Raw genomic sequence first — 27,794 nt, forward strand, 5'->3', positions numbered from 1 at the left:
GAAAATTATATTCAATCAAATTCCCTCAAATGCAGTTTCCGATTCGACTGAAATGATAACAAAAACGTGTTTCTGGCGAGGTGCACTGACGTCACGTGACGTATATACATACGTATATTCGTACTATATACTTTTTTGTTTTTTTCAAACTTCGATTCTAAATAACTGATAAAAATTGTTTACAAATGCTGGACAGTTAAATAAAAAGACTGGGTGGAATTTGTCAGTAAATTTGCTTTAAAGACATTGAAGGGTGTCATAATTCGTTCACGGACGTTCGTTCAGTGTGAACTACTTTAAACGTCAAATGACAATAATACAACATTTTCCGATAGATCGATTTCTGCTGTGTGTATTATTGTATGACACGCCAACCAGTGCCCCGGATATGCACACGAACATTGAATGACGTCTGTTTGACTTCAGCAGCATGTTTCCATTCTGTAAACAACTCAGTCGGAGTGAAAAACATTTCCACACGTGTGCTGAATCAGGAGTATATCAAATCGTTTATCTCGAACTGAGTGATTTAATAAATATTATTTTTTAACGGTTTGGTTTTCAAAAATTGTGTTTTCGTCTTTTTTATATGTGTGTATACGTGTGCGTGTGTGCATCGTGTGTAATATGTACATTTCAAGTGATGCAGATAAGGTTCGAAAACTGATGCGGCTGTCAGAAAACAATAAAGGGACCTTCGTGAAACTGACGTGAAGTTTTCATGTTTCGTTTTTGATAAATTGATGAATGATATTTCGGACTATAGACATTTAGTATGACACTGATATGTTTGTCTCAAACATAAGTGTTATTTGTTGTCAACCGGAGGTGCAACAGCAGAGTCTCATATATAACGGGACGATCTGGGACGGGCAAAACATTACAGTTGCTATGAGTGCGTGAGTGCGTGAGTGCGTGAGTGAGTGAGTGAGTGAGTGCGTGAGTGAGTGAGTGAGTGAGTGAGTGAGTGAGTGAGTGAGTGAGTGAGTGAGTGAGTGAGTTTAATCTTACTCTGTATTCCAGCTATATGGCAGCGGTCCGTAAATAATCGAGTCTGGACCAGACAATTCTGTGATCAACAACATGAGCATCAATCTGCCCAACTGGGAATAGATGACATATGTCAACCAAGTCAGCGAGTCTGACCACTCGATTCCATTAGTTACCTCTTACGACAAGCTTGGTCAAGATCAATATTCTAACGCGAATCTTCACGGGTTTGCTGGTGTGATGAATGTGGGTGTGATGGGGCAGGGTGGGGAGGGAGGAGACGGGGCGGGGACGGTCACCAAGGAGACTGTTGAAGACTGCGTCCTAAGAAACTATTATGACAGGAGAATATCTATATAAACATGTTTGAGGGAAAGTGGGGTGTGGAATGCGAACATGGACCAGCTGGCATCAGTTAACCTTATCATGGAGCATAAACAATTGCACCATGTTTCATTCATACGCCCCCACACAACAGCCTAGTGCATGTGGAAGACAGACTTATGCATCTTGTGGCAATTGGGCACTGGCGGCTGTGAATCGGTTCCGAGTGTCTTGGAGCACAACGTGTCGGTCATCTGCCCTTGATGTCTTTCTGGATCTTCCAGCGCGAGGGCTGTTCTGTACTCTACCTGTGGCCATTGAGCCTGTCCCGCAGTCTGTGAATGACAGGCACAGACACCTGAATCAGGCGAGCAACACATCCTATGGATTCACCTCCTGCAATGGCCCCACTTCTGTCCTGGGCGTGTAACGTTCTGAGCTGCGGCTTCACTACTGTCTGTGACTTCTTCAAAGGAAACGGCGACTTATATCCTTCGTAAGGCCAACGTTGCAACGGCTTCTCACACCTCAGCGCCTTAGATCCTCATTTGGACCAGCGTTGCAACGGCTTCTCACACCTCAGCGCCTTAGATCCTCATTTGGACCAGCGTTGCAACGGCTTCTCACACCTCAGCGCCTTAGATCCTCATTTGGACCAGCGTTGCAACGGCTTCTCACACCTCAGCGCCTTAGATCCTCATTTGGACCAGCGTTGCAACGGCTTCTCAGCTCTCAGGGACTTAGACCGTCAGTTGGAGCACCGTTGCAACGGGTTCTAAGACCACAGCACCTTAGATCCTCCGCTGGGCCACCATTGCATTAGCTTCTCAGACCTCAGGGACACTTGGACCAGTGTTGCAATAGGATCTCACACCTCAGAGTCTTGTGTCCTCCGCAGGACAGTATTGACCTTGAAACACACCCTGACAAACGTCTCCTCAAGTATCTTTTTGTGTGCATATGTCTCACAGTGTCTAATGTTATGCTTACGTCTGTCGTAACATTTATTTGTATAGACACAACTCAGACACTCAAAATTGTAAGAAATAAAGAAATTGGCTGTCAATACCATGTCGCATATATCAATACTTTTGTATACTTGTCTCTGTAAATTCAGATCTTCTCGGAGAAAAATGTCGAGTGTGAAAAAGAATACTTGAATACGACCTTGGGCGACTGTTGAAGAGGCCTTATGTAAATATTGCACGCCTTTACTTCTTTGTTTGATTCATACAGAGAGAAAAAAAATCCTACTTTGACTTGTGCTGTATGTTAAGTGTGAATGAGTGCGTGTATACACCCACAACTGAAAAAAAACTGAAATGTAACAACATTACTATCTTTTTTAACAACATTTTGATAAACGTTTACATTTGATAGAAAACCTGTCCAACTTTGACGAATCAGTTGGGGTGGGATGTTTTGGTGTTGGAAGTTTGAACGTCAACGTCGTTAACGTTAGGAACACAAGATTCCGGGAGGAATATTGCGACATCTTCACCTACTCTGAACCACTTTTAAAACTTTTACTTTTAGTGTCTATGTTAACGCTTCTTCGGCTGGTTGTTTTACGCAGCACTTAGCAATAGTCTAGTTACATGACGGCTGTCTGTAAACAATCAGATCTGGACCAGACAGGCCAGTGATTAATACCATGAGCATAAATCAACCCATATGATAGAACTACAGATCTCCATTTAAAATAAAAAAGAGCTTTAATGAGGGTGGAGATTCAGAACTGATGGAAATCGTAAATGTCCGGCTTTTACACTGCGGAACGGTGGAGTAGTATAGTGGACACAGCGTTCGCGTGTCACATCTAAGCCATACACAATACCCTACACGGGTAAAATGTGTGAAACCTATATCTGGCGTTCCCTGTAGTGATGCTACTGGAATATTAGTAATAGTGGCGTAAGCTAAACTCACTCACTCACTCACTCACTTTTGCACTGCAGTTAAGGTTAGGTGGTGGGGGTGCAATAATATTGTTCATGGACCGTGATTGTGTCAACATATCTTCCCATGTTTTTCATGTCGATATTTGACATGTCTTTCCGTATGTTTGTGGCATCTGGATACAGATTCTGACCCAAAGATTTTCCTGTCCTAATCTATCCGTGAAGATCCGGGTTAGAACTGATCTTCGGTAACCTGTGTTTGCCGTTAGGTACGAATAACGGGTAAGGGTGGTCAGGCTCGCTGACTTGGTCGTCATTGTATCCCGGTTGCGCATATCGATGCTCATACTGTTGATCACTGGATTGTTGAGTCCAGACTCGATTATATACAGACCGCTGCCATATAACTCAAATACTGCGGAGTGCGGTTTAAAGCTAAACTCGGTCACTCCTCTCTTCTCCATCTGGTGAGGAGGTCCCTCCTGCACGTCGACCTCTCAGTACGTCTGATGAGTGGGGGTACGTGCAGCTTCAGGATTGAACCCCATATCTCACTGGGAACTTGGACTCAAATACAAGACCGCTTTAGACAATGTCATTAAACGATTATTTCGTTGTCATGTAAACCAGGGAGATCACACACACATTGTAGATTATCCCTGCGTAAACTGAGACTAACTGGCCAATCTTTATGACATTCTGAAAATACCCAACACCAATAACCATTACGGAAGACCCAAATGAGCTGTCCTAGCTGTTTGTGAAGAGTAAAGAACGGTTGAATCCCTGCACAAGGTGTCTTTCGAAAACTTAAGTGGAGTTTTTACACCTCCCTGGGTAACACGGAATACTTTGCGAGTAGGTAGTGTTACCTGCATATTGGATATCATCGCAAAGTCTCAAGCTACAAAAGTGGCACAAAACAAAACAAAACAAAACAAAAAAAGTAAAAAGAGGACAAAAAGATTCATTTGATTCTGCTTTAGCCTGATGAATAAAGGCTAAAAGTGTCGGTTCTTGTGGAGCCAGTGGGATTAACGCACACAAACACAAGTATATGCGTCTCACCAAATGGAAGATTAAAAAGATTAAAAGGTAGTTTCTATGCCCTAAAAGCTGTTCTTCTTTCTAAAGGCTCAACAAATAACGAAATCGGGCAACTGATAATGGTTTATAGGTTTAAAACACGCTTTAGTGGGTGGAATTGAAAAAAAGAACTGTGAAAAATAAATTGTGCATTTAGATTTTGAAAAATGAATTATTGTAAAAACTGATTGTAGCAAGGTGGCTTTAAGAATGTATTGAAAGTGAACGGTCTAATTACAGGTTTAAAGACCTCATTTCGCAGCTGCGGTGAAAACAAATCCCCAGGTCCGTATAAATTTCCAGTTGAGGTTTTGGGATGACCCGCTATTCCCGGTAGAGACTGGTGTTTCTGTTAATGTGGACACAGCCTTTGCAACATATCCTCTCAAGTACAGGTGGGACAACAACGCCATTACTAGTTCAAAAAGGTCGTTCAATGCACAGTTTAAGTAAACAATTTGTCGTGATGGCTAAGTAAGTAAATTTTGTATATTACTTACAGAATTCAAGTGGAGTTCACACCAGTACAAGGCTGGACCCGCCTATGAAGAGAGTGACGGTTTTGTGTGTTCGTCTGTTGTGGCGTCATGTGTATTGATACTTCATAAATACATTTATATATTTCCCTTCAAGTATTCATAAGTTAAATTCATGATGTTGATCACTGGATTGGCTGGTCCAGACTGGATTATTTACAGCCGGATTATTTATAGCCGGAATATTGCGGAGTCGGGCGTAAAACAAAACTCACTCACTCATTAGTTACATGTAAATAATCCTTCATACTAGAAGTAGATAGATATATGACACTCTAATTAGCAAAATCACTAAACCATGAGATGAAATGGAGTTCAATGTCTCACTGTAGACTATATCCTCTACTACAGAGTGAGTGACAGAGAGTGTTTCTGTTTGCATGCCTTGTTCAAACTCTCTGGTTCCCCCCAAGTCCTAAGTTTAACATTGATATTGATCTCACACATTGTATCCTGACAGGAACACTCTTTGCATTGTCCTTTATTGCTATGAAACATCTTGCACAACTATTGGTACATGCTGACCGAGGATAGAACTACTGGCCTCCCTCTCCTGGCACTGGCTCTGTCCACTAGACCACATGATTCAGCTTTGCTACCAATGGCTCAATCATCATTCATGATGTGAACTTTTCAGTACAACATAAACTTTCAGTCTGGTATCCTCGTCTTGAATTACAGTGGTTTTATAGCGAGGACAACATGAAGCTGGTCAATGGTCAGTTTGAACCAGATTTGTTCAATCTGTGTGGGATACCCCCACTAACATCATTATGCTGTCACCCTAAATATGTTTACCTCCCAATAGAATGACAGCTACTTATAGATGAATCTGGCTCAGACAAATCAACTCTATGATCATCAGTCCACATCTAACCTCTTCATGACCAGCACAGGTTGCTTGTGACATGACTGTGAATTCCATGGCTCAGGGTGGTCAGAGAGCTGATGAGTCTGACCCTGACTCACTCACCCACAGTCACTGTACGGCCAAGTAAACATACTGTCAGGTAGTAGCATATTCATGTGGGTGGTTATGTTCCACACAGATACACAGATGTATAACATCAAACTAATCCTCAGTGGGGCAGCTTCAAGACACTTTACGTACATAAGACACGACAGGTATCCATTTTTCATGTTTCATTATCTTTGTGAAGTGTATCCGTTTCATTCAGTTCAACAACACACATTTAACAAACTGCTGACAAAATATTCATACACTTGAAATCTGATCTTGGCCCCAAAGTTACAAACATCATAAAACTTTGCTGGGCAGGAAACAGTCATCGAAACAGTGCTAACACAAGCCTAAGACTTACCGATGATGTGCTGATCAAATACATCACAATCAAAAACTGTTTTCTTTAATTTCAATCCACCATATAACATGGGTCTTAAAGTTGATTTGTTCTTCCAGCACACTAAATACAGTTACTTGTAGAGTTCTAGTTCATCAAACAAGCGTTACAATGGTCCGAAAAACAAACTTGAGACAGCTCTGTTAATACAAGAGGTTGCATCTGAATAAACATCCATGTCTCCTGGCAATCACATATCTTGTTTACATATATGAAAGTTCTTAACGGAGAAATTAATGATGATTCTACGCAACAAAAAACATTTTGATTTCTGAAAACACACCTGAAAATGAATAGGCAACCATGATGTTCATGAACCTAGAGTTAACAGATGCAACCTATCTCGCCTAAAAGATGCTACTCAAAGTTGCCTGTTGTTACCCTGCCTGGAAATCAGCATCAAAGGGATAAAGCAAGTTTAATGAGCATGATGTGGGGTTTTCAAATTATATCCAATACCAAATACATTTCTCAGTTAATATACCAACAGAGTGAAGTAAGGATACACCTGATATCTTAACAAAACATTATTCACCTCCTAATTTGTCAGTGGACAAGGTGCCACATCAAAAGTATATATATATATATACTCCTCAAAAGAAGTTACAGAACACCTGATTTACTTTTGATAATCTCTCATGGCTGCAAACAATTTCTACCAATTGTGGGTGTCCCTTAACTTGTTTTGAGAAGTATACATACACAAGCACAAGTTTTACATGATAATGCGTGGAACATTTTGAAGCTTTGAATACTTATCACTGTTATTTATGTGTTGTAGCTGTAGGAAAGGAACAAAACACACATCAAACAATGACGTTCCAATTAACACCAGTCATGCCTCACTAATATACAGATATGGCTTCTACTTGCATTCCGATGTATACTCCAAGATATTCTTGAGATTCTGAAATTGCTGTGAAGAATGGCACATGCAGTGACACTGATGGACATGGGTGAGAGATATAACCTTTACTGAGATGTGTGAGACATTCGTGAGAAGCTTGGTGAGCCATGTGAGACACTCAGTGAGCTGTGCGAGATGCATGGTGAGAATATGATTGAAACACTTGGTGAGCTATGATCGAGACTTTCCTCAGAGTAAGATTGAGACTTTCCTTGAGATATGATTGAAACACTCAGTGAGCTATGATTGAGACATTCTGCGAGTTATGACTGAAACGCTTTGTGAGCCTGTTTCAAGAAATTATATACATTAAGCACATGAAAAACTGGCATATAGACAGACACAATCCTATTGGGGCCATAATCAAACATGTAAACACGTCCAGCAGTCACTTCATGATAGAATACACGCTAAGCTTACAGAGACCCTGCATACCCTAAGCCTACAGATGTTAAAGGCATTGGAAAAGGTGCAATGGCTTCCATGTATAACGTCCTGCAAAAAGATCTGGCTTTCAGTAGAATAGGATTATCAGAAAAATCAAGTTATATATGTTCTGATGTATTTCATTCCAAAAAATAGTTTCAGCCACAACCAAACATGTCCATCAATGTTGATGGTAGTCCAAGGTCTCTCCAGTGAGCGCATGGTTGTCAGTCTGTCTCTATGTGAATGGTTGTCTGATGTCTGTCTCTATGTGTGAATGGTTGTCCGAGGTCTGTCTTTATGTGTGAATGGTTGTCCGAGGTCTGTCTTTATGTGTGAATGGTTGTCCGAGGTCTGTCTCTATGTGTGAATGGTTGTCTGAGGTGTCTCTAGGTGTGAATGGTTGTCCGAGGTCTGTCTTTATGTGTGAATGGTTGTCCAAGGTCTGTCTTTATGTGTGAATGGTTGTCCGAGGTCTGTCTCTATGTGTGAATGGTTGTCTGAGGTGTCTCTAGGTGTGAATGGTTGTATGAGGTCTGTCTTTATGTGTGAATGGTTGTCCGAGGTCTGTCTTTATGTGTGAATGGTTGTCCGAGGTCTGTCTTTATGTGTGAATGGTTGTCCGAGGTCTGTCTCTATGTGTGAATGGTTGTCTGAGGTGTCTCTAGGTGTGAATGGTTGTCCGAGGTCTGTCTCTATGTGTGAATGGTTGTCCGAGGTCTGTCTCTATGTGTGAATGGTTATCCACAGTCCCTCCAGTGTGCTGAATGTGTGCATGTCCATATGAATAAGTGAATTGTCTGAGGTCTGTCTGAATATGTGAATGGTTGTCTGAGGTCTGTCTCCATGTGTGAATGGTTGTCTGAGGTCTGTCTGAATATGTGAATTGTTGTCCATAGTCTGTCTGAATATGTGAATTGTTGTCCATAGTCTGTCTGGGTATGTGAATGGTTGTTCAAGCTTTCTTTCAATGTGTGCATGGTCTTCCAAGGGACTTCTGAATATGTAAATGGTTGTCCATGCTCTGTGTTGATGAGTTATCAAAGATATGTCTCCATATGTGAGAGCATATCCAAGGTCTGTTTGAATGAGTGATTGGTTGTCCAATGTCCATCTGAATGTAGGCTGTGGTCTGTGGAGCATCTAAATATGTGTTCGGTTGTCATATATCTGTCTGAACATGTGATTGGTTGTCCAGTTACCATCTGAATGTAGACTGTGGTCTGAGGTCAGCATTTCCCCAAGACAAGGGCCAACAAGGACATGCGAACATACATGCCGTTCTCGGCCTGGCGGAAGTATGCAGCCCGGGGATCTGAGTCGAAGCTGGAGCTGTAACACAAATTGGCAAATATGACAGACAAGATTAGTGAGCGAGTTTTCTTTAACACTTTTACAGTAATACAGTTAAAAAGACATGTCAGCTTGATGTGGGAGACAGGCTTGAAGCAAGTTCCATACAGGACTATTTTCACACTGACTGAATCTGATGTGGAGACAAACCAAGTCATGATCTGGGCTGGAGAGAGTTGGTTTGGTTTTACATTCTTTTAAGTAAATTTCTAGCAATTTCATGGCAGGGGACACCGGAATTGGGCATTACTCTCATCTGCCCATGGGGAGAATAGAACCCAGGTCTTTGGCATGACAAGCAAATGCATAAACCACAAGGCTACCCAACTGGCCCCCACAACCATAGATTCAGGCATGGATCACGTGTACATGTGTTGCATTTTGACAAAAATCTGGTGTTTTAGATGTATCTGATGTGATACTTATCGACGGGGCAGACTTGCGGCAATTTTACTTCAGTGCATTGCCAAACTAACATCTATTCCCCAATTAGCATACTACATCTATGTTTCCGCTATGCAGCAAGCACATCACGATACAGACCCAGCGCAACTTCCTCCAAGCGTGACTGGCTGATCTACTTTCCCTGAAGGTCATAAGTGCAGCATATGATAGCTGAGCCATAAACACATGCATGAAACAATTTGATGTTAAACTAATTATAGTATTTTAGTGCATTAATAACAGGGACAAGGCCATGATGGAGTTGAGGTACTGACGTCAATATTCACAGGGCACTGAGTGCAGTCAGACTGTATCGTGGTGCATTGAGAGCATCCGGGATCTAGATACCGTCCCCAGAGATCAGTATGTCCTTGCTTTTGAACACACTGCTCAAGACAGCACCCCATTCTTTCATGTCACTCAAGGTAAAAACCACTGACAGTAATATGAAGAAACATCCAGCTGACCACCCTAGGAGGAAGTTAACACTGTTGTTTATTTGTTTGTGTTTGTATGCCACGCTCGGCAATATTTCAGACATGTGGTGATGGTCTGTAAATAATTGAGTTTGGACCAGACAATCCAGTGTTTAACGTCATGAACAGCGGTTTACCCAAGTGGAATATGATGACAGGAGTCAACAAAGTCAATGAGCCTGACAACCCAATACAATAAATACAGATCCTCTATCAACCAGCAGATCCACCATCACAGACACTTGGGAAAGAAGATGTCAGTCCAGAATTTCCACTGTTCAGCTTGTCAATATCTGAGGTTGCAACATGCTCATCCAGAATGTATTTCCAGTTGACAGAATTCAGCTGTCACACCACCTGTCACACCTGTGTTACCAGGTATATCTAGACTAGTCACATTCCATGTCACATCATCTCATCAACTGAGATGCTGATCACATTATGATTGTCTCCCCTTAACGTACCTGATCTCGAACACCCGAGGAAGGGGATGCATCACGACCATCTTCTTCTTGGCTTTTGTCATCACTTCTGGGGTTACGATGAACTGTCCACAGGCCTGAAACATAACAGGATTCCCATCTTAATCCCACACATACAATCTAAATTACTGAGACATCTGTGACATCATGTTGATATCTCTTGACATAACTAAGATATTAGTTATATCACATGGACTTGTGTGACATCACTGGGACATTGGTTACATCCCATGGACTTGTGTGACATCACTGGGACATTGGTTCATATTCCAGCTATATGGCGGCGGTCTGTAAATAATCGAGTCTGGACCAGACAATCCAGTGACCAACAACATGAGCATCGATCTGCACAATTGGGAACCAATGACATGTGTCAACCAAGTCAGTGAGCCTGACCACCCGATCCCATTAGTCGCCTCTTACAACAAGCATTGTCGCCTTTTATGGCAAGCATGTGTGGCTGAAGGTCTATTCTTAACATCACTGGGACATTAGTTACATGACATGGACTTCTGTGACATCACTGGGACATTGGTTACATGACATGGACTTCTGTGACATCACTGGGACACTGGTTACATGACATGGACTTCTGTGACATCACTGGGACATTGGTTACATGACATGGACTTCTGTGACATCACTGGGACATTGGTTACATGACATGGACTTCTGTGACATCACTGGGACATTGGTGATAACACATCTATACATTCTCATTTCAGGCAGTGACTACAAGTTTCTGATTACTATATATTTTTTTCATCACACAATAAAATGACTACCCCATGTCCACGTCAAGGTAAATAAACTTGTGCTAGCATTAGTTATTTGTGATAGTCCACTGGACCAGTGATAGCTTAAGTAGTCTCCTAAGCATTGCTTAGCTCCAAGCTGACAATGTCCTCAGCACAACACTTATTGAAATACAGCGCCCAGTAAATTGAAGTACCCATTCAATTCGCAATATAAATGCTCCACAAAAATCTGCTTACAGCATTTATTGAGTAAGTGAATTTGGTTTTATAACCGTGTTGAAGTTTTGAGATACATCTCTACTTTACATGAAAGGAAAACCTGTCAAAGATGTTTACCATTGGTAAATTTCAGGGCCATGTTTATGCTATTGACAAACCACAGATTAGTCTGTCTCACAGTCCCTGAAGTACATTAGTTTCCCTAAAGCCTAGCCCTCCCTGCAGCCTAACCCTCCCTGCAGCCTCACCCTCTCTCAAACCTACCCCTCCCTGCAGCCGACCCCTCCCTGCATCCTAACCCTCTCTGCAGCCTATCCATTCCTGCATCCTAACCCTCCCTGCAGCCGACCCCTCCCTGCATCCTAACCCTCCCTGCATCCTAACCCTCCCTGCAGCCTAACCCTCCCTGCAGCCTAACCCCCCTTGCAGCCGACCCCTCCATACAGCTTACCCCTCCCTACAGTCTACCCCTCTCTGCAGCCTACCCCTCCCTGCAGCCTACCCCTCCCTACAGTCTACCCCTCCCTGCAGCCTACCCCTTCCTGGAGCCTAACCCCCCTTGCAGCCGACCCCTCCATACAGCCTACCCCTCCCTACAGTCTACCCCTCCCTGCAGCCTACACCTGGCTACAACCTAGCCCTCCCTACAGCCTACACCTGGCTACAGCCTACCCCTCCCTACAGCCTACACCTGGCTACAACCTACCCCTCGCTGCAGCCTACACCTGGCTACAACCTACCCCTCCCTACAGCCTACACCTGGCTACAGCCTACCCCTCCCTACAGCCTACACCTGGCTACAATCTAGCCCTCCCTGCAGCCTACACTTGGCTACAACCTACCCCTCCCTGCAGCCTACACATGGCTACAACCTACCCCTCCCTACAGCCTACACCTAGCTACAACCTACCCCTCCCTGCAGCCTACACCTGGCTACAACCTACCCCTCCCTACAGCCTACACCTGGCTACAACCTAGCCCTCCCTGCAGCCTACACCTGGCTACAACCTACCCCTCCCTGCAGCCTACACATGGCTACAACCTAGCCCTCCCTGCAGTCTACACCTGGCTACAACCTACCCCTCCCTGCAGTGATAAAACCCTAAATGAGGGAAGTCTAGATTTCATTAGGTTCAGGAACCAGAATCCCACATCTCCCTGGGGCTCCTTTTCTATTTAAATGGGTATATTTGTTACAATCAAAATGATATATTCAGATGCTAAGCATTAGTCTAACCACAAATCATAACCAGAGCAAATATAGGATAGTCTGCAACTGAAAGTGGAAATAGGAAATAATCTCTGAAAATCTTGACAATAGTGCAAAGGTCGTGAAACAAAAACTAAGTCAAAACAAGAATTCCCACATTTCAACAGCTAGCCAGGGCTAGACTAGGTCATGAGGTACTTGAGGGCATTCATACAACCTTTCAACCAAAATCATACAGCCAATCAATTATATCTGAATTATAGTTCTAAATCTAGACACATTTAAGCTCTTGTGAGACTTCTTTTTTTGTCACATGAACACGAAATTGAATTAAATTTGACCTCATTTGATTGTGGCTTCTTCACACCCAGTGTTCATATTAGTCACAGATGAGCAGACATGAAATCTATTGAGTTGTCTCAACGATGTGTGTGTAGGCAGTCTCCTGCACCATCTCTTGATAACACTGGACAATATCTGACTCACATACTTCAGTACCAACCACATCTAGAAACAGTTTTATTTCTACCTTCATTGACAGAAAGAATGAAAGATTTCAAATAGGCTAAGCCTTCAAACATCCTCACCCCCTGGGCATTCATGTGAGTGAGTGAGTTTGGTCTTACAGCAATATCACGGCAAGGGACACCAGACATGGGTCTTACATATTGTACTCATGTGGGAAATTAAACATGAGTCTTCCACGTGACAAGCTAAAGCTATGAGGCTACCCCACCACCCCTGAACATCCAAGAAATCTATGTCCATGGGTTTGAATCATAGCTGACCGAGAATTACATTTCTTGGCATGCCCACATCTGTGCTTTTCAACTGACAAGAGTGAACCCATCAGACTCTAGTCCTGTTACAATTCACTTGTGTATTGAGTGAATTAAAGTGTACTGCTGCAGGAATTCAATTCATTGTTCATGTTCACTACAATCAAACATTTATGAATATATTAAGAGTTTTTAGTTGAAACTAGTTTGTTGCTAATCTAGATATGCAAAATGCAATCTTGCCCAAATATAACTGTGCCATGGCCTTTACGACACTGTCATATAGCTGTAATTGACATTTTTTATTTACATAAAATGTCATTTAAACTGATGCAAGTAATCAAAAGGGATTTCCTGTTATGTATATTGCTTTGATATCAACTAATAAGCATTCATGAATATAAGTATTCATATTCGTTACATTCAGGAAACAGCACATTTGCCTCCTAGTGTATTTGTTGCAACTCCCAGTAACTGGTCATTATTTTGGACATGTCGTTACCTTATTCTGACAAGCTGAGCAAGTGAGGGAGTATGATTATATGCCTGGTCCATATCAAGACTTGTCAGCATCATCGTCATGGTTTATGTAGGTTTCATAAAACCACTGAATGAAATAAGGCCATCCCACACGAGACAGGCTAGATTTTTTACGGACAGTCTAAATTTACATCTAGCCAGCCCGATGAACTGGTAAAAATATTGCATGTACCACTTGTGATGGTAAATTCACCAGAACTTGCCTGAACAAATCCATTGAGGGCTGGTAACATTTTGAGGTTACTTGCCTGGATGACTGACTGGGTTTTTGGTTTATTTCAAAAACTGATAAAAGTTGTAAAACATCCACACCTTCCCTTCCAGATTAGCATGAACCAGTTAGTGAGTTGAGTCTTACCAACTAAAACTCCAGCAATATCTACATATCGCAGGGGACAACAGAAGTGGGCTTTATACATTACACCCATGTGGGGATTCGAACTGAAGTCTTCGGCGTGACAGACTTCAAAGGAAAATCAGAAAACATTTCATGGAAAAGATCAAAAGTGTAATCATTTATGACCTAATATCATTTTAATTGTTTACACTAACACAACATCAGAAATATGACCGATTTCCCCATCCCCCAAGAAAACTGAAAACAGATAGCTCTGTGTGTTCATGACTAACATCATTCAATTTGCACAAATGAATACTTTACAACAGAAGAACAGTTATGTCCGGGGGACCTGGAAAAATTCCTGACAAACAAAAATCATGCTTTTGAAGACTGCATAATCTAATTATCTACAGAGTCGAATCCCCTACTTTTGCCACCATACTGTGAGAAATAAGTAACAAGGATCACATTTTCAGACACATGACTACACAACAGGATCTACAAATATTAGTTTTTAAAAGATGTGTACTTGAAAACAAGTATTTCATTCATTGCAAGACATTCCACACAACTTCCGTCTACCCACACTGATTAAATATTCTATTACGTCCACCACATGCCTAGCTGTCTCAAGATAGTCACTATATGATAGTTCTGTTTCACATGCATATGATTTCATACCAGTTGGATCTTCATCGAATGAATACACCTCCACATAAGTGTTGATACCAGATTGTCATATGTCACATGCTGCCTTTCTCTCAACACATACAATCAATCCCACCTACTCTGCAAGCTCAACTATCTTTTTTTACCTTCCATTAGGTCATGAAAATGTTAACCTATATTTTGCAACTTATCTCCACCCATCTGAACAAAGAGTAGATATTTCTTCAAGCAAACTTTTGTATTTTACTATGAAATTTCATTGACTGACTTTCATAATGCCTGTATATACTCATTTGAAGTTAAAAAGTCTCTTGAAATGATTTGACTACTACCACAGACACTGACGTCTGCTTACATTGACAAAATTAAGTCATCGGTTAAAATGACAAACAAAAGAAAACCAAATCTTAGAAGGGCATTTAGAAATGGAGTGATGAGAAAAAAGGAAGGAGCAAGCATACGCGCTGAAAAATGATGTTATTCACAATATAGAAGTTGACGTCCATAAATCTTACTTCTTTCTGAAAAGAAAACCTGGGCTCACTTGTACAAAGCGATGTCAGCACTGCAGCTTTTTTAACCTATACTGGAGAATGAGTTACATTGTTGTGCTAAGATTTCTTTGTGCAAGTGAGCCAAGTTTGCATGAATTAATTAAATTGTATGGTATTTGTACGGCCATCTTTGACAAGCATGCTCAGCAAACAGACCTTTGCTATAAATATATATCATTGCTTCATACAAGCTTCATGACATGCTGTCACAGAATAAGCTGCATGCTGCTGCTTCTGGTATATAAACCTGAAGTGTGCTTCTCACTACATATTAGGTCATCTCTCGTTTTCCCACAATAACCGCAGTTGAGGTTTTTGTTTTGCTAGTAAGACCTCTTCCCATGTTATATGTTTTGTAATTGTCTTTTTCTAACCCTGTACGAACATCAACATTCAAATGATCTATAAGTGTTTGAAATCAGTTGTAAAATATCGTACATGTTTAAGCACAGAGTGCAAATGTTTTCGCTAGAAAAACTGGAATGGCAACTCTCAGCTGTGACGGGAGACGCTCTACCACACGGCCAACAGGCCGACGAAGGAAGTGGGGTTGAACTATCTATTTATAGTTACGGTCATTAAATTTTACTTGCACTTCAGTTATTGCTATGTAGCTTCATTAAATGATCATCTACATTGTAATTATCGATCATTGATGGTATATATGTTAGGGAAAACACTTCTCGGTTTTGGTAGATAATATAAATCCATTGGGGTCAGGAAAATCCTCCCTCTCCGTTTTTATATGATCTACCAAATCCTTGGAGGCGTGTTTTCTCCTGATCGTAAAGCGGTATCCCATTCATGATATCATCATGATATCATTGCAATGAAGTAGACTGGCCCCTGTGCCTCATATCATAACGTAACAACTGGTATTGACCCAGTGTGAGTGTGGTCCTATGCTCCTTTCAGCAATATTCCTGCTATAGTGTGGTGTTGAGAACTAGAAATGGGCTTCATACATTGTATAGGGGAATCAAACCCAGACTTTTAGAGTGATGAGTGAATGCTTTAAACACTCAGCTACCCTACTGCCAGATAAAGGCCAGAGAGACAATGGCACCTTTGCTTTTATAGTCTCACAAAGTGTGATGCAATTTTTCATTCAATACTATTTATTTCTACAAAATCCCTCAATGAGTGAGTGAGTGAGTGAGTGAGTGAGTGAGTGAATGAATTTAGTTTCATGTCACTTTTCCAACTATATAACAGCAGGGAACACAAGAAATGTGCTTCACACAATGTACCTTGTGGGGGAATTGAACATGGGTCTTTGGCGTGACAAGTAGACTCTTTATTAAGACTACCCCACTGCTCCTTTTCTCACACACACACACAAAAAAATGGATACATGTCAATATTTCTTCCAGATACTTCATTAACAAGACACAAAATTGAAGTTACGGAGGCCTATTGTATATCACCATGTTTTTCATACCTGGGATTAGAGTCGAGTCAGTGTTGACATGCAGAGTTTGTACAGCATTTCAAGACCAAAATTTAAGGCTTTTTCCTGTCTTTTTTCCAGGCTTTTCTGGGCAAAATTAAGACCAATAAGACAAGCAATTATATAAGTAAACCTAATGAACATAATACGAGAATGACCTTCTGAGCACAGTTTTAGTCTGTTTGACTAGAAAGTGTCCCCATGAATTGCTAAATATATCAGTTTAGAAAGGTAATTAAAAAATACTACAGAGCAAGATGTTCATCAATACCCAACACCTAAACACCTTGGAACTCTGCTAACATTAGTTAGATTCCTAAAATTGTATATCATTTTGATGCAACTACTGAATAGATGGTTTACTGGCCTACGGTGTTGAATGGGTTAGCAGACACAATCTTCAATTCAAGCTGTAACTTGAAATTCAAGGCTTTTGAGTCTTTCACCAGGCTTTTCAAGGTAAAATTTTTTTTCCACGCTTTTTAAAGTAAAGCGCCCAAAGTCCAGGCTTTTCCAGGATTGTATGACCTGTGTATGGTGAGGGACATGGCTTATTCCTACAACAGTAATGAAGTCTTCGACTGTAATATAAGCAGGAGCAGAAACAACAAGTCTGGCATCTGCAGGAGATGGTATCTCATTCATTCAACCTATTCTAATGTCACATGTAGTGTAGATAAAACGATGTGTCAACAACTACCATTATGTCAAAACAATAATGTGAACCAAAGCCGATTCTTGTCTCAGTCTCTCATTTCACACCAGTTTTGATACGGTTTTCAAAGTGATTTTGTTACACGAAGTGGTAATATGAACATTGGGAGCCAATGTAGTTGATAGTTGTTGCACTCCGAAGCATAACTTGCACAACAAAGCCTTGGTGAAATGGCAAACGTAAGACGTGTACATGGAAATCTAGATTTTGAACAGAGAATGAATAAAACCCTTTTGAGGTCACTTTGATGGGAAAAGATACCGAAAAGTTACTGGAAAGACAATGGGTTTACGTCATTGGTGAGTGACAAGACAGAAACGTGTATGGTACACAGGTAACAAATACCTTGCCAAGGGGTTGACATGAGCAGACATGCAAGGCCACTGAAAGGAAGTGTCAGACATTCTCTCAGTGCAGGCAAACCTGGCATCAATGTCTTTAACTCTTCACATTAAAACAGTGATTATCTTATCTGGATTGAGTGAGAATGGTTTTAGACCACTTTCAGCAATATTCCAGCAATATCACGTCAGGGAACATCAGACATGGGCTTCACACTCTGTACCCATGTAGGGGATCAAACCTAGGTCCAATGACTGTGCAGATTTACTGGCCCGATTGGTTAGTCATTGAGTCATTTTCTAAATATATCACTGTCTCCACCTTGCGAACTTCTAAATTATGAAATACACTTTTAAATTATGTAAGAATATGACATGATAAAAATCTTCATCATATTCGCAGCTTACCTTGATGAAATCTTCTGCTTGATTTCTATATTAAATGTTTGGACTAGGGAATTCTTTTGTGGGCAAGTAACTTTCAGACATAGCTAAGCCTGACGAGCCAGCAAATTTTGGAAACTATTTCGCACACTGTCTGTCTTTCAGACACCTGGTGTTTACATAGAGGCAACTAACGACCTTGGGGACTCTGAAATTCTTCAGTCACTCAAAGGAAATGATCATCTAGCATCTAATGGTTCTGTTCTATTTACTCATCATTTACAAGTCAGCATCTAGTGGTTTCCCAGATTTTAACTGATGAAATATGGGGTGCTGATTAGCACAGTCACTTGTTCAGTCAGGCGTGGTCAGCAATTACTCTTGAAAACCTCGGTTTTCTATCTATGGGCTAGTATTATCTAATCAACAATACCTACATTGGTAACCGAGCCAAGGTTTTTGCCATTAGTTTGATCAAATGCTTTAACCACTAACATGCCCTTCTGCCACCTATGTGAGAATGAGTAAGCGAGTATTGTTTTGTGCCACTGTCAGCACTGCTCCAGCAGAATCACAGCGAGAACACTAGAAATGGGCTTCACACTCTGTACCCATGTGGGGAATCGAACTCAGACCTTCACCATGACTAGTAAACGCTTTAACAACTAGGCTACCTCACTGCCCCTATGAGAATGAAAATGATGCACAATACAATATGGAATCAAAATATTACCATTTCACAATAAAATTATGACGGAGTTTTACATTGACTTATAGAGTTAGTGGTCCACAGAACCCCATTTACTAACTGCAAGCGTCCATACGTAAGATTCAAGGATCCAATAATGTGATGAAATAATCTAGCAAATGAAACCATATGGTTTAATGATCACTATAGTTAAACGAACTGTATATTTCTTGGCACTATGAACAGTGAATATGATGGTGTAACAGGCCAAACTTTTCCCCTGCCAAACTTTCATTGGGTGAACTTTGGCCTATGACAACTTTCCTTGGGGAAGTTCTAGCCTAGGCCATTCTTCCTACGTATCTCAAAATTATTACTATATTCGTAATTTAAACTAAACACCTTGCATGTCCATACCAATCAAAAGTGAGATTGAATGTTTACATCTTATGGTGACATGATTTGGACAGATGATACAATATCTGTATCAAATGCTGTATCATCTATCAATCCACTGTAGTGCCTTATTCTACATTCAGAAGACAAAGCTTGATAAGGGGTATACTTGGCCCACAGCAGCCTGTGTATATTACATCTTATGGTGACATGATTTGGACAGATGATACAATATCTGTATCAAATGCTGTATCATCTATCAATCCACTGTAGTGCCTTATTCTACATTCAGAAGACAAAGCTTGATAAGGGGTATACTTGGCCCACAGCAGCCTGTGTATATTACATCTTATGGTGACATGATTTGGACAGATGATACAATACCTGTATCAAATGCTGTATCATCTATCAATCCACTGTAGTGCCTTATTCTACATTCAGAAGACAAAGCTTGATAAGGGGTATACTTGGCCCATGGATACATGAAAAATATTTCTCACCATAAGTGATTATGGATTAGTAAAATTGCCTATGTGAATAACGTTCCATTATATTTATACATAAACACAACAAATATTACATCTTAAACAGCATGATAATAGAGCAAGCAGTCTGTGTATATTACATCTTAAACAGCATGATAATAGAGCAAGCAGCCTGTGTACATTACATCTTAAACAGCATGATAATAGAGCAAGCAGCCTGTGTATATTAAATCTTAAACAGCATGATAATAGAGCAAGCAGCCTGTGTATATTACATCTTAAACAGCATGATAATAGAGCAAGCAGCCTGTGTATATTACATCTTAAACAGCATGATAATAGAGCAAGCAGCCTGTGTATATTACATCTTAAACAGCATGATAATAGAGCAAGCAGCCTGTGTATATTAAATCTTAAACAGCATGATAATAGAGCAAGCAGCCTGTGTATATTAAATCTTAAACGGCATGATAATAGAGCAAGCAGCCTGTGTATATTAAATCTTAAACAGCATGATAATAGAGCAAGCAGCCTGTGTATATTAAATCTTAAACAGCATGATAATAGAGCAAGCAGCCTGTGTATATTACATCTTAAACAGCATGATAATAGAGCAAGCAGCCTGTGTATATTACATCTTAAACAGCATGATAATAGAGCAAGCAGCCTGTGTATATTACATCTTAAACAGCATGATAATAGAGCAAGCAGCCTGTGTATATTACATCTTAAACAGCATGATAATAGAGCAAGCAGCCTGTGTATATTAAATCTTAAACAGCATGATAATAGAGCAAGCAGCCTGTGTATATTAAATCTTAAACAGCATGATAATAGAGCAAGCAGCCTGTGTATATTAAATCTTAAACGGCATGATAATAGAGCAAGCAGCCTGTGTATATTAAATCTTAAACGGCATGATAATAGAGCAAGCAGCCTGTGTATATTACATCTTAAACAGCATGATAATAGAGCAAGCAGCCTGTGTATATTACACCTTAAACGGCATGATAATAGAGCAAGCAGTCTGTGTATATTACATCTTAAACAATCTTAAACAGCATGATAATAGAGCAAGCAGCCTGTGTATATTACATCTTAAACAACATGATAATAGAGCAAGCAGCCTGTGTATATTAAATCTTAAACAGCATGATAATAGAGCAAGCAGCCTGTGTATATTAAATCTTAAACAGCATGATAATAGAGCAAGCAGCCTGTGTATATTACATCTTAAACAGCATGATAATAGAGCAAGCAGCCTGTGTACATTACATCTTAAACAGCATGATAATAGAGCAAGCAGCCTGTGTATATTACATCTTAAACAGCATGATAATAGAGCAAGCAGCCTGTGTATATTACATCTTAAACAGCATGATAATAGAGCAAGCAGCCTGTGTACATTACATCTTAAACAGCATGATAATAGAGCAAGCAGCCTGTGTATATTACATCTTAAACAGCATGATAATAGAGCAAGCAGCCTGTGTATATTACATCTTAAACAGCATGATAATAGAGCAAGCAGCCTGTGTATATTACATCTTAAACAGCATGATAATAGAGCAAGCAGCCTGTGTATATTACATCTTAAACAGCAAGATAATAGAGCAAGCAGCCTGTGTATATTACATCTTAAACAGCATGATAATAGAGCAAGCAGCCTGTGTATATTAAATCTTAAACAGCATGATAATAGAGCAAGCAGCCTGTGTATATTAAATCTTAAACAGCATGATAATAGAGCAAGCAGCCTGTGTATATTACATCTTAAACAGCATGATAATAGAGCAAGCAGCCTGTGTATATTACATCTTAAACAGCATGATAATAGAGCAAGCAGCCTGTGTATATTACATCTTAAACAGCATGATAATAGAGCAAGCAGCCTGTGTATATTACATCTTAAACAGCATGATAATAGAGCAAGCAGTCTGTGTATATTAAATCTTAAACAGCATGATAATAGAGCAAGCAGCCTGTGTATACTAAATCTTAAACGGCATGACAATAGAGCAAGCAGCCTGTGTATATTACATCTTAAACAGCATGATAATAGAGCAAGCAGCCTGTGTATATTACATCTTAAACAGCATGATAATAGAGCAAGCAACCTGTGTACATTACATCTTAAACAGCATGATAATAGAGCAAGCAGCCTGTGTACATTACATCTTAAACAGCATGATAATAGAGCAAGCAGTCTGTGTACATTACATCTTAAACGGCATGATAATAGAGCAAGCAGCCTGTGTACATTACATCTTAAACGGCATGATAATAGAGCAAGCAGCCTGTGTACATTACATCTTAAACAGCATGATAATAGAGCAAGCAGCCTGTGTATATTACATCTTAAACAGCAGGATAATAGAGCAAGCAGCCTGTGTATATTAAATCTTAAACAGCATGATAATAGAGCAAGCAGCCTGTGTATATTACATCTTAAACAGCATGATAATAGAGCAAGCAGCCTGTGTATATTACATCTTAAACAGCATGATAATAGAGCAAGCAACCTGTGTACATTACATCTTAAACAGCATGATAATAGAGCAAGCAGCCTGTGTATATTACATCTTAAACGGCATGATAATAGAGCAAGCAGCCTGTGTATATTACATCTTAAACGGCATGATAATAGAGCAAGCAGCCTGTGTACATTACATCTTAAACAGCAAGATAATAGAGCAAGCAGCCTGTGTATATTACATCTTAAACAGCATGATAATAGAGCAAGCAACCTGTGTATATTACATCTTAAACAGCATGATAATAGAGCAAGCAGCCTGTGTATATTACATCTTAAACAGCATGATAATAGAGCAAGCAGCCTGTGTATATTACATCTTAAACAGCATGATAATAGAGCAAGCAGCCTGTGTATATTACATCTTAAACAGCATGATAATAGAGCAAGCAACCTGTGTACATTACATCTTAAACAGCATGATAATAGAGCAAGCAGCCTGTGTATATTACATCTAAAACGGCATGATAATAGAGCAAGCAGCCTGTGTACATTACATCTTAAACAGCATGATAATAGAGCAAGCAGCCTGTGTATATTAAATCTTAAACAGCATGATAATAGAGCAAGCAACCTGTGTATATTAAATCTTAAACGGCATGATAATAGAGCAAGCAACCTGTGTACATTACATCTTAAACAGCATGATAATAGAGCAAGCAGCCTGTGTATATTACATCTTAAACGGCATGATAATAGAGCAAGCAGCCTGTGTACATTACATCTTAAACAGCATGATAATAGAGCAAGCAGCCTGTGTATATTAAATCTTAAACAGCATGATAATAGAGCAAGCAGCCTGTGTACATTACATCTTAAACAGCATGATAATAGAGCAAGCAGCCTGTGTATATTAAATCTTAAACAGCATGATAATAGAGCAAGCAACCTGTGTACATTACATCTTAAACAGCATGATAATAGAGCAAGCAGCCTGTGTACATTACATCTTAAACAGCATGATAATAGAGCAAGCAGCCTGTGTATATTAAATCTTAAACAGCATGATAATAGAGCAAGCAGCCTGTGTACATTACATCTTAAACAGCATGATAATAGAGCAAGCAGCCTGTGTATATTAAATCTTAAACAGCATGATAATAGAGCAAGCAACCTGTGTACATTACATCTTAAACAGCATGATAATAGAGCAAGCAGCCTGTGTACATTACATCTTAAACAGCATGATAATAGAGCAAGCAGCCTGTGTATATTACATCTTAAACAGCATGATAATAGAGCAAGCAGCCTGTGTATATTACATCTTAAACAGCATGATAATAGAGCAAGCAGCCTGTGTATATTAAATCTTAAACAGCATGATAATAGAGCAAGCAGCCTGTGTACATTACATCTTAAACAGCATGATAATAGAGCAAGCAACCTGTGTACATTACATCTTAAACAACATGATAATAGAGCAAGCAGCCTGTGTATATTACATCTTAAACAGCATGATAATAGAGCAAGCAGCCTGTGTACATTACATCTTAAACAGCATGATAATAGAGCAAGCAGCCTGTGTACATTACATCTTAAACAGCATGATAATAGAGCAAGCAGCCTGTGTACATTACATCTTAAACGGCATGATAATAGAGCAAGCAGCCTGTGTATATTACATCTTAAACAGCATGATAATAGAGCAAGCAGCCTGTGTACATTACATCTTAAACAGCATGATAATAGAGCAAGCAGCCTGTGTACATTACATCTTAAACAGCATGATAATAGAGCAAGCAGCCTGTGTATATTACATCTTAAACAGCATGATAATAGAGCAAGCAGCCTGTGTACATTACATCTTAAACAACATGATAATAGAGCAAGCAGCCTGTGTATACTACATCTTAAACGGCATGATAATAGAGCAAGCAGCCTGTGTACATTACATCTTATTCAGCCATCAAATGTGTGACTGAATGTTGAAATCTTATGGCGGGATGATTCTGACAGATGAAGAAATATGTGTCTTCATAGAAATGGCAGCAGGAGCAAGATGGATGTAGAGATATAAGCTGTTCTCACATGCATGCATTCAATTCACTATACCAAAGTCAGTGGCAAGAATGTACTATTTGGCAAAAATGTGTCACCAAAATTTAAAACTGTCAGTTTGATGTTTGTAAGAACTTGTTCTCCCTTTCTGATATAAAAACAAGGGTGGGGTGGGGAAGGGGGGGAGGAAGTAGCCTATCTAGGCCAGAATCTCCCACTTCTGATATAAAAACAAGGGGTGGGGGGGAGGAAGTAGCCTAATATGGCAAGCTGTTTTGAGATTTATTGAGCAATTACAGACATCTTCAATTGTTTTAAAGATATCTGTATTTTATTTAAAGATTTCAAACTTGGCTCTAAAGATATCTGTAAATAACTGAAAATATCTTTAATTAAATTCACATATCCCAAACAGAATTACTGACATCTCAAAATGTGATAGAGATATAAAGAACATATTTCGTGATATCTCTAAATGTGTTAAAGATATCTGTAAAATAAAACATGATATTGTATATAATTGTATTAGAGATCTTGAGTTCAGTTCTAGATATCTTGAAATGATTTATACATATCGACAAACGAATTACAGATATGTTCACTTCAGTTGTTTAATTCGATTAAGATATCTTTAATTCTTGCTTTTACCAATATCTAAAATTGCTTTAAAGATATCTTGAATTGTATTGAATATATGTGGAATTGAATTAGAGATATCATAAAATAAATTAAGGATATGTTGAATGGAAATGATTTCAAGATATCTTCAAACATTTCTGGCTATATAGCTGTAAATACTTTCGGTTTGGAAAATGGGAAACTATCGAGGAAACTATATGAACTGATCCGTAAAGGTCCCGGGGTAGAATAGGCCTTCAACAACCCATGCTTGCCATAAAAGGCGACTATGTGTGTCGTAAGATGTGACTAACGGGATCAGGTGGTCACACTTGCTGACTTGGCTGACACATGTCATCGGTTCCCAACTGCACAGATCTGAATTGTCAGGTCCAGACTCGATTATTTACAGACCGTTGCCATGCAGCTGGAATATTGTTGAGTGCAGTGTAAAACTAAACTCACTCACTCACTCTATATGAACTTTTCAGTCAAAACCCCACGGATAATATTTCTAAAACATCTAGAATGAGGGGTAATTGGTCACAAGAATCTATGATCATGTCTTGACCGTACAGGACTGCATTGTGACTCTCGGCATGTACAAACTGTACATGTTTGGTCACCCAGCATTTTCCGAACCAGAAGTATCTACAGATATGTAGCCAGAAGTACATGAAGATATCTTGCAACTTTAGCCTAGCCCAAACTTTCTCCAGGGTAAGAATATACTGGACCAAAACTTCCCCCATGAAAGTTTAGCCCGGGGAAGAAATGGCCTTCTACACTGGTATATCTAAAATTACGCTTTCATTCTATACATTTGTGAGTAGCAGACGCACATTTCAACCTCACGTAAAAAGATTTAAGTCCTGTATAGAAAAGTATTTTTGAACTGCCCTGAGATCTATTCAAAGAGTAGAAAAAGAAACCAGACTGTGAAGTATATGCTAGTATATGCAGAAACCGCTCATGTTCCCACTCAATCTACATACAATCTACATATAAATGAATGATTATAATCCACATAAAAAAAAGTCTGAAACTAGAAATTTTTTTAATGAAGAACGATGACTATATAAACCAGCTCCCAAAACTAGTGGACCGGCTAAGTAGCTTTGCCAAATAATTACCTACAATCATGCTAAATTGTAGACATAAGAATACATATTTTATTGAAATTACAGGGTGAAATACACATTTTGGTAAATATTTTCACAATTTTATCTCACATATCCATTCCACATGCTACATACTCACATTTGTTTTCAAGTGAATTATTTGTATCAAGTTCAAATTTAAAAACATAAGCACACATGAAATAAAGCATCTAGGTCACACGTATCTAGTATTTCTATGTTTACTTGACATCATGACAAAGATCACAAAACGCAAACACTCAAGGAATCTGAGATGCCAAGACTCAAGGCTTTTCAGATGCCGAAACTCACGGATCCTGAGATGCCTAGACCCAAGGATGCCAAGATGCCATGAGTCCAGGATCCCAAGATGCCTAGACAAGGTTTTTCAGATGCCGAAATTCAAGGATCCTGAGATGCCTAGACTCAAGGATGCCGAGATGCCAAGACTCAAGGATCCTGAGAAGCCTAGACTCAAGGATGCGGAGTCCAGGATCCTGAGATGCGTAGACTCAAAGATGCTGAGATGCCATGAGTCCAGGATCTTGAGAAGCTAACCTCCTGACTGAAGTCTGGACAATTCATGAAGAAACTAATTTTTCCTCAGATAAACATTTCAGTCCCCAAAATAAAGCCACAAAAGAAACAGAACAATGTTTATAGTCAGAGTTACAGAAATGATCACCAGCTGACACATAATTCTATTACTGACTGGGAACTGGTGAATCAGAGTAACATTCCCAATATGCGTTAGCATATTTTATAATTTATGTCTTACTTTATTGCAAAGTCAATATCAATGAATACACATGACTGTTTTGGATCTAAAGGTTTCTCTACCGCCTTGCATTACTTCACCAAGCAACTGCTTGGCAATTCATAAACAGGAAATTGATTGCAGGTATGTATTTTTCAATAACAACATAATCTGAAGGTTTGGGCCTCCTTTGTCACGTACACTATTTAGGTAAAGTGCTTCATTACCAGAGATGCTTGTCTGCCATATTTCATTTTGCGAACATTAAAATCAAATTTGTAAAACAGTACAAAATTACACAAATTTTCACACATAAGATTGAATCAATGTTCTCTTGCATTGTTTGATAAGCTATTCTCCCTGTGTTATTTTTCAAACGACACTATCTAAACTTTGGGGCTATTTGACTTAAAGATGTTTTCAGTGAAATGCCTTGATTGCACTGAGAACACCTAGCATATTGAAGTTGATAAGCCTCAGAGTGCAGTCAAGACATTTCACTTCGCGCAGTGCCAGTTTGTCCACAAATATATTTATGTATTTATTTGCTTCACAGTAAGGTTTTGAAGATGCCACGAATAAGCTGATATGAATAACTTAGAACACGCAAGATGTCAAACATCTGCAACAGAGATTACCTACTTATCTCCCCTTTAAGATTTCATTGTTAATTCTTGATTTGTATCTAATTATGCACTATCTGAAGAAACGATCTAGCACTTCATTGACAATGTCAGTATGTACAACTCTCTCTATCTAAGACTGGATCATCTTGTTCACATAACATTCAGTCATCGTGCGAAAATCAGCAGACAACAAAATGTACACATGTCTTCAATATATGCATGAGAAATGGATGTCAAATTCAGCACAAATACTGCCCACACTATGACAGAATTAAACAGATCAATCACAAGTACTCTGTACAAATAATT

General features: G+C 39.6%; 1 protein-coding gene across 1 annotated transcript in view; it reads right to left on the reverse strand.

Moving 5' to 3' along the window:
* Window positions 1–5,967: 5,967 nt before the first annotated feature.
* The window catches only part of LOC137290463 (multifunctional protein CAD-like), an 83,161-nt gene continuing 61,334 nt past the window's right edge, over window positions 5,968–27,794 (reverse strand). The window contains exons 46-47 of the mRNA XM_067821411.1: window positions 10,269–10,363; window positions 5,968–8,863 (exon numbers count right to left, since the gene is read on the reverse strand). Of these exons, the coding sequence (XP_067677512.1) occupies window positions 8,761–8,863; window positions 10,269–10,363 (198 nt within the window). The 3' untranslated portion in view covers window positions 5,968–8,760. The remainder of the gene's footprint in view (window positions 8,864–10,268; window positions 10,364–27,794) is intronic.

Source organism: Haliotis asinina, chromosome 7 (assembly GCF_037392515.1).
Source record: "Haliotis asinina isolate JCU_RB_2024 chromosome 7, JCU_Hal_asi_v2, whole genome shotgun sequence".
NCBI classification, from domain to species: domain Eukaryota; kingdom Metazoa; phylum Mollusca; class Gastropoda; order Lepetellida; family Haliotidae; genus Haliotis; species Haliotis asinina.